We start from the raw sequence: 8372 nt of genomic DNA, 5'->3' as shown, positions 1-8372 counted from the left end.
CAATGTCCTGAATATGTGTTTACTGGAAAATCCCTCAACCTTTCTAATCTGAGAGTGTTTGGTTGTTCTGCTTTTGTGCATACTAAAACTGACAAACTTGAACCTAGATCTAGAAAATGTGTGTTTTTGGGATATCCTGAAGGTGTAAAAGGGTATAGAGTATGGATGAGAGATGAGCCTTAGTTTAAAGTCATCATTAGTAGGGATGTGGTGTTTAATGAAACTGAGTTCCCCTGCTTGCAATTGACTGAAAACCCAGCTCCACAGATAGTGGACAGTGACCCTCTCACTGAGGTGGAGTCCACAGACAAGCCCACTGATGTGGAGCATCCAGAGGATGTTCCAAGTGAGGTGGAGTAGCCATTTTGGAACTCTACACCAATCTATACTCCTAATGAAACACCTAATGAGGGGGATCTGCAAGATGATGCTGTTATTAATGTGCATTGGTCTTATAATGTGAACAATGCTGCTAATATATCTGTTAGTCCTGTTAGAATTCCTCCTGCTATGCCTGTCCAGAATGTGTTGAATAGTCCCTCAGGGGTTTTAAATTCTATTGATGCTCCTAACTTGAATGATTATGTGCTATCTAGAGATAGGCCTAGAAGGCAGAATATTCAAAAACCTGCTAGGTATGATGGCTATGTGGGGTTGGCAGATGGAGTACAATGTTTTGAATGACATCATAACACTAATCATAGCCCTTAGATCTATAAGATGAACGCCTACAATTGAATTGATGAAATAGAGTTCAGATTGCAGTCTTATGTGTTGGATATTGCAGGCGTTGGTATTTAAGTTGATTCCAAAAATTTAAATCAAAAACGGATTTTGCATATCCCACATTTGAGCCACATTCCAGAAATTGAAGGAAGACTGTAGACCACAAAGCTATAATCAACTGCCAGAACTAATGTGCAATCATTCGAATAAACTATACCAGGAACAAGTACAATAAAGTAACATGTAAACTGCAAGTACTTGATAACACTATAATATTTGTAGAGTAACACTGCAATCTGGTAAGGTAAAAAACTATTACGAATGATGCAGACGCGTAACACTGCAATATTCATAGAGTATTATTGCAATCCCTAAAAATAGAGAATGATAATTTTGCCATTCAGCGTTTTTTCATGTTTCAATTTAATTAAAATGGATTGTCACATGACAACATGAGAATCACAAGATCTTTAGATCTAATTGCCTAAAATAGTGATATTGTGTTATAATGAAGAGGTTGTGATATTTAATACATCCCATAACTATTTTTTAAATTAAGATCCAATGTCTAATTAATTCTACAAACATCTCCTATATTAAACAATTTATAGAGAGGTTTAAACATAAGATGAAAAGATATGCTAAATCTAGAAACAGAGGTAGTTGTTAGTTATTTTGTGCTCCCTGAGTTTTCGCATGTCCGTAGCCGAAACGACATTTTCTCCTATTATCAATTATCATATCCTCCTTTTTCATTTCTATTTCCATTCTTCAATCTTGATCCCAAACACACGCGACAATACTACAAATAAATGAATAAGAGATGGCATGAGGTTGATCCTCTTCTGTGGTAAACGGTAGATATCATTACTCATCATCAGAAGGTAATCCATCGAATTCTATCTCTTTTGCACATCAACTGCTTGTTAATATGCTTCATATATATTCTCAATATAGTTGTTTGATTTCACATGCAATTCGATTGAATTAGTTTCTTATTACCCTGAATGCCTTAATTAGTTGCGTTTTGTATGATCAGCATTGGCTTCTGTAGTTCTGTTAGAGAATCGATCGTGCTTATTGACTTGTTCGTAGAATATGGATGGATATAGATTGATCTCCCATGTTTGAAACATCGTTTCCAGCTAATCTATCTTGTTTCCGTTTGGAGATTTAATGTGAATATGTCGAGTTTCGTGGGCGTAATCGTCTCTGATCCTTGGCTTCAGAGCCAATTCACTCAAGTTGAGCTGCGAGGACTTAAATCTAAGGTACTGTGATATCTCATCCCTTTTGACCAAATGCACATTGTTTACAAAAAATTGCATATGGCTGTGGTTGCAGTTTCTCTCAGCAAAGAACCAATCTGGAAATGTTACATTCGCAGATTTGCCACCAGTATTGGCAAAATTGAAGGAGGTCACTGAATTGACTGAGAATGAGATCACAGACATCTTAAAGGAGTCATCTCCTGATTTAAACGAAGAAGTTGATTTTGAAACCTTCCTTCGGGTATGTATGTTAATTTGAGTCTCGTCTAGAATAACCTTTGTTTCCTGTTTCCTGTTTCCATAAATTTAGTATGCTTCCTAGTGTGCATCTCCCTTTCCATGAATGTATATATTGATAAAGACACATAAAGATCACGTATGATTCAAATATGTGTAGCATTACTTGGACCTGCAAGCTCAGGCCTCAGCTAAAGTGGGTGGTCCCAACCCTCAATCGTCGTTTCTCAAAGCAACTACAACTACACTACATCACACAATTAGTGAATCCGAAAAGTCTTCCTATGTCGCCCACATCAACAACTATCTTGGAGAAGATCCATTCTTGAAGGATTATCTCCCCCTAGATCCAGCTAGCGATGATATCTTCGAACTGGCAAAGGATGGTGTTCTTCTATGGTACTGGCCACCCCTTGTATCCCCTGCCATATAGAGTATCTGTAAATACATACATGTATGTATGTGAACAAGAATAATTATCATATTTTCTTCTCACCCATGTAATTATTTGATGCAGTAAACTCATAAATGTAGCTGTACCTAATACTATAGATGAGCGAGCCATCAATACTAAGAAGGTTCTAAACCCATGGGAGAGGAACGAGAACCATACCCTTTGCCTCAATTCTGCAAAGGCAATTGGGTGCACAGTGGTCAACATTGGCACACAGGACCTAATTGAAGCAAGAGTAAGCTAGCCATCTGTGGTTATATCTCTCATTTTCAATACATTGTAGATATCATCAGCATGGATATATATCATGATAACTTCATTATTTGTCTGACAGCCTCATTTAGTCGTTGGGTTGATGTCCCAAATAATCAAGGTAAATTAAATTCTGCAGGTCTGTAGCATGATATAAGTTGAAAATATAGCTAATTTCTGCTCTATCTTGTTTGTCAAACATCAGATACAATTGTTATCTGATCTTGATTTAAAGAAGACGCCTCAACTTGTTGAGCTGGTGGAGGATACCAAGGTGAAGAATTCTCATAGTTGTTTTCATGTTATAGTTTGTTCTCATGACTAATAGCAACCGACATGCACTTATAATTGATCCAACGCAGGATGTAGAGGAGCTTATGGGATTAGCCCCAGAGAAAGTTCTTCTGAAATGGATGAACTTTCATCTGAAGAGAGCAGGATTTGAGAAGCAGATTACAAATTTTTCCTCAGATTTGAAGGTAAGAGTAGTACACTTTTAAAAGGTCAGTGAACCGATCAGGGGGCAGAAGCCTCTAAGAGCCTTATTTAGAACTCCCCAAAAAATTGGCAATTGTTTAGTGTGTGTAGCTCAACACACCCGTTCTAATGCAGGATGGAGAAGCTTATGCTCACTTGCTCAATGCACTCGCCCCAGAACTTGGCACAAACTCAACATTAGAAACAACAGATCCCACTGAAAGAGCAAAATTGATCATTGAGCAAGCTGAAAAGCTAGATTGTAAAAGATATGTTACTCCAAAGGATATCGTTGATGGATCAGCAAATCTTAATCTTGCATTTGTTGCTCAAATATTTCAACACAGGTAGACTACAAACCTCACCTTCTGTTTATGGAGACAAAACTTTATTAGTTCATTTCAATAGTCATGTTTATTTCAAAGAAAGAATATATTTTTTACGAGTGGCTGTCTTTTATTCATTTTCATATCATTCTCCTACTATAGGACCAAACATAATTTATGCACTATACGTATAAACTGCTTAATTTATCCATTATGCGTATAAACTGCTTAAGTATTCCCCACTTAAAGTCTTATGATTGTTGTGATTATTGAAATTACTTTTTCAGAAATGGACTATCAGTGGACCAGTCAAAGATACCTGTTGCTGATATGATGGAAGATGATGCTCAAACTTCACGTGAAGAGCGATGCTTCCGGCTGTGGATTAACAGCCTTGGGATTGAAACCCACGTCAACAATTTATTTGACACTGTCAGGGGAGGGTGAGGTTTCCTTTTCTTTGTTTTTGGCATGTGGCTTTATGAGTTTATTTTGCTTTAACTTGTCCTTCTTGCAGATGGGTTCTACTGGAAGTACTTGAAAAAGCTTCTCCTGGGTCTGTTAACTGGAAACAAGCTTCAAAAACTGCCATTAATATGCCTTTCAAGAAACTTGAGAATTGCAACCAAGTTGTGAGTATTGGAAAGGATTTGAATTTCTCCATGGTGAATATAGCTGGAAATGATATTGCGCAGGGAAACAAGAAGCTCATAATAGGTAAGACTGCTCATCTTCGTACGTCATGTACAAAAGTATATTATGATTCTGATCCCTGTTTTCATTCTAAAATTTATACTGTTCATGGTTTCATCCGTAGGTTTTAGGTACTGTCGAATGAAGTCTTCATTTTTTTTTGTTAAAATGATTATGGGGGGTTATCACTACCATTTCACTTTTCATGCTGTTTATGCATAAGTTTACAGAGTTGCGTGCTTTCCAATGTCATAATGTTTTCACGCCAAAATCTTTTGGCTCCTGTATGATGTTTATTGTCAATAATGCTGACCCCATATGTTATGCTACTGTTGGTTGGTTTATCAGCCTTTAAACATCGACATAATTTTATCTGTTTATCTTTTGCAGCTTTTCTGTGGCAGTTAATGAGATTTAGCATGCTCAACCTGTTGAAAAACTTGAGACAGCATTCCCACGGAAAGGAAATTGGAGATGCTGACATACTGAATTGGGCAAACGAGAAAGTCAAGAGATCTGGTAGAAGTTCCCAAATGGAAAGCTTCAAGGTAGCACTGAAGACCTTGATCTTGCAGCTCGTTCATATATTTGCTGTTATATATCCATTTTCTCTGGCATTATCAGGATAAAAACCTCGCAACCGGGAGATTCTTTCTCGAACTTTTAAGTTCTGTGGAGCCAAGGGTGGTGAACTGGGCCCTAGTAACGAAGGGCACAACTGGTATGTGAGCCTTCGTTGAACTATCAACCACTTCTTCCTCTCTAGATGGAACGGCAAGATTTAGGATCTTCTGTTGCAGCTAATGAGTTTAACAAATTAAACATATATGCTTAGGATGGCTGAAAATTATTTGATGTACCTAGAAAGGCGGTTTATTTTAGGAGCCAAATGAGGCAATGGCCCTAACCTCTAAGGGGCAGTTAGGTAGTGTGGATAACTCATCTATCTTGGAGTTAACTTGCATCGATTTTCTCTCTTTATGTTTGTTGTATCTGATTGTGGCTCTCAACATGACCTGGTTTAATAGTTTCTTGGAACTGAAAGTGGATTTAATTGTAATTGTAAATGCAGATGAAGATAAGAAATCAAATGCAACATATATTATCAGTGTTGCTCGAAAGCTTGGATGCTCCATATTCTTATTGCCTGAGGATATAATTGAGGTACATTCACCAGTTGCATTTAATATATGACTTTTCTAGTGTTAGTGCATCCCAGTTAGCTCATTTTGCTTTGCCTGTATTTAGATAGTAAACTACTTATCTACTGGCTAGTTTACTATCTCCGAACATAACATTAAATGTATCCAATACTATAAAAAAGAGTCATATCCTCTTTGTTGTAACTGATGGTGTCAGGTGAACCAGAAGATGATCCTGACCTTGACAGCAAGTATCATGTACTGGAGCCTGCAGAAGAAGGGGGGAGATTTTGAGCCGCTATCTCCTAGTCAGCAATCTGAGCCGCCGTCTCCTAGTCAGCAATCTGAGCCATCGTCTCCTAGTCTGAGCAATAACCAATCACCAACGTCTCCGAGTGGTGATGATGGCTAGTCTGCATCAAGTACTGGAGTTTGACAAGAAGTAATTAGCGGTTAATAGTCATTTTCACAAACTGGGAATTCAACTGGGTCTAGCACAGTTGAAATTTATATGGAGTGGAGAGTTGAGATTTAGGTTCTGGTAAGCAAATTCATGGTAGAGTAAGCAAGAAGGTATGCATATCCTTCGAGTTTGATAGTAGCCACATCTGCATTGCTTGGATACAGTTGAAGTGCGGAAACAGTTTTGTATGGCACATTCATGTTGTTTGTATTGCAAAGTTATGTCATATAGTATATAAATATAGCTTTGGTTTTCATTTTCTTTTTCATTATATTAAAGATGAAATCATTAAATATACTATATTAATTGGGAAAGGAAGCGAAAGCAGGTATGTTTCTCTTTGATTTTCCTCCACCAAACAGGAGGAGCTGATGGAGTATGTTTCGTACTTTATCTGCGTATTTTCTGTGCAAAGTAAAAGTGAGAGTTGCTATGCAGCTGGACTTTTGATGATTTTTGCTCCGGTGCAGGTGGAGGGTCCTCTTGAGAGACTGGAGCTCTTTCTCAAGATTCTGGATTCTAAAGGCAGTGGGCTCATAGCTGTTGTTGTGGCCAGGTGGCATGGACATGTGTTGAGCGTGCACAAAGAGCGCCTGCATCATGAGGCGCAGCAGCATCACCTCATTCCTGAGGGCTTCAATGCAGACAGGCGGAGAGAGTTTTTGGCAGTCAAGATATTTGCAGAGTGATGCTTTCTCCTCCTGTGAAAGGTTGGGGTGGGAGCGGAAGAAGAGGTCTAGCGCCGTGTAGAGGTAATCGTGTGTATGCCTGCTGGAATGGGGAATAATTGTTTGGATGAGAGTGATGAGTCTCGTGCAGGGGAAGTCAGGATCAGCAACTATGTTAGTTAGGTACTGGTCCCATAGCTGTGCAACAGCAGGTGACCTGGTGTCCTAGCCCAAGAATATCCTCTCCACCACTGCTAACTCAATACCAGCCAGATCCTCCGGCTGATCCAGATGCAGCACGGACGGAAGCTAATATCCATACATCTCTGCTGACCACATCCCCCACAACGGCATCCCTCCACGGCCAAGGCTTGTGCTGCTGCAGCGCCTGGTCCCGCCCCTGCTCTGGATCAAGAATCTCCATACATCATGCCATGAACGCCATGGTCTCGATGCAGCGGGTGACGAGGAGCACGTCCTCCTCCCATGGGAGCAGCCCGTGGGCCTGGGACAGCACCAACACAGTCTAGTGCCAGCTCTGGAGGACCACCTGGTTGAGATACATGTCCAGGCCTTGGCAGTGGCGCCGCAACTCTAGGAAATCCGTGGCGCATCTTAGAGCGGCCACGTTATCTGCCTCTACTAATGCACCATGGCCATACATCAGGAGTGCGGTCAGCTCGAAGGCCTCAGCTCCACTGGGGAAATCCGGAGGGAGCTTGACTTCGTTTGTCGTCTCGTCTTTCAACTTCTCCTTGAAATTGCCGCTGTTACACCGCAGCCGGACCTTGTGGAGGTGGAAACTTCTTTCGGGAAATCCAGTTTCTTGGCTCCTGAGAAATGAACAGAACAAAATGAGGTTTTGTAAGAATAAGTTAATGGAGAAAGAGGGCAACCAACCAACCATGAAAGAACCTTGATCTTGAGCAAAGCAGCAACCTTGGAGCTACTCATGTCTCTTATTCATTAACATATGCAAAGTCAGGGAAATATATGTAATATGCATTTCTTCTTTGTTTTCTCAAGTTTTAGTAATGATCTTGCATGGGGATAAATGTTTGTACTAATCTCAACAACTTTTTTTATTAAAAGAAGAGATGGAGATTTTAAAATAAGTTGATGTGCTGGACTGGACTGAAGGGCGAGATTTAAGGCTTAAAACAGGGTTCTGGAACGTTGCTTCGTCTCCAAAAAGGAGGCAATGCAAGTGGGTAACAAAGTTATTGTTTGTAGCTGGTCGAGTTAAAGCAAAAGATGGCACGCCGTCTGCATTCACTTTTGGTATAAAATCATCTCCGACGGTTCTGAACATGCAATAGTCCTCCCATAGCCTTGCCATTGTCATATCATCAGCACTAAAATCCTCCTGCCACATCATCTGGACATGCAACTGGACAAACAATTGGACATGCAATAGCCCTCTCATAGCCTATCCACATCACTAATAACAATTATATAATTTAATTTACAATCGTAGCAACATACGGAATTTAATTTACGAGACAAATACAAGAAAATTGAATAATACTATTAAAAATTAAAAAAAGTACAATAATTTTAAAAAAAGTACATTAATTTAAAAAAAAGTACAAAAAGTAAAAAAAAAGTACATTAATTTAAAAAAAAGTACAAAAAGTAAAAAGTACAATAAAAAAATTACATA

At 39.2% G+C, this 8372-nt stretch overlaps 1 protein-coding gene across 5 annotated transcripts; it reads left to right on the top strand.

The window, feature by feature from the left end:
- The first annotated feature begins 1392 nt into the window (after positions 1-1392).
- On the top strand, positions 1393-7824 carry LOC121808575 (fimbrin-5-like). Of its 5 annotated transcripts, none has more exons than XR_006052226.1 (15): positions 1393-1997; positions 2071-2238; positions 2395-2633; positions 2752-2923; positions 3023-3061; positions 3146-3214; positions 3303-3419; positions 3553-3764; positions 4031-4186; positions 4261-4460; positions 4827-4984; positions 5061-5157; positions 5509-5600; positions 5796-6151; positions 6512-7824. XR_006052226.1 is itself a non-coding variant. In XM_042209131.1 (15 exons), the coding sequence occupies exons 2-15, from the start codon at positions 1911-1913 to the stop codon at positions 5988-5990; spliced, it is 2001 nt and encodes a 666-aa protein (XP_042065065.1). In that variant the 5' UTR covers positions 1393-1610; positions 1898-1910; the 3' UTR covers positions 5991-7824. The 5 variants fall into 5 exon arrangements, 3 of the variants coding, with proteins under 3 accessions (XP_042065065.1, XP_042065064.1, XP_042065063.1); XR_006052227.1 differs by having other exon boundaries at positions 5796-6793; positions 6861-7824; XM_042209131.1 differs by having other exon boundaries at positions 1393-1610; positions 1898-1997; positions 5796-7824.
- The last annotated feature ends 548 nt before the right edge of the window (positions 7825-8372 follow it).

Source organism: Salvia splendens, chromosome 6 (assembly GCF_004379255.2).
Source record: "Salvia splendens isolate huo1 chromosome 6, SspV2, whole genome shotgun sequence".
NCBI lineage: Eukaryota > Viridiplantae > Streptophyta > Magnoliopsida > Lamiales > Lamiaceae > Salvia > Salvia splendens.
The sequence above is the reverse complement of the archived record's forward strand: the minus strand, read 5'-3'. Positions and strand labels throughout refer to the sequence as shown.

Coding starts and splice junctions, on each gene's coding strand:
- LOC121808575 (XM_042209131.1), top strand. CDS start 1,911: ATGTCGAGTTTCGTGGGCGTAATCGTCTCTGATCCTTGGCTTCAGAGC. Junction 3,062..3,145: donor TGATGTCCCAAATAATCAAG/GTAAATTAAATT, acceptor GTCAAACATCAG/ATACAATTGTTATCTGATCT. Junction 3,215..3,302: donor AGCTGGTGGAGGATACCAAG/GTGAAGAATTCT, acceptor GATCCAACGCAG/GATGTAGAGGAGCTTATGGG.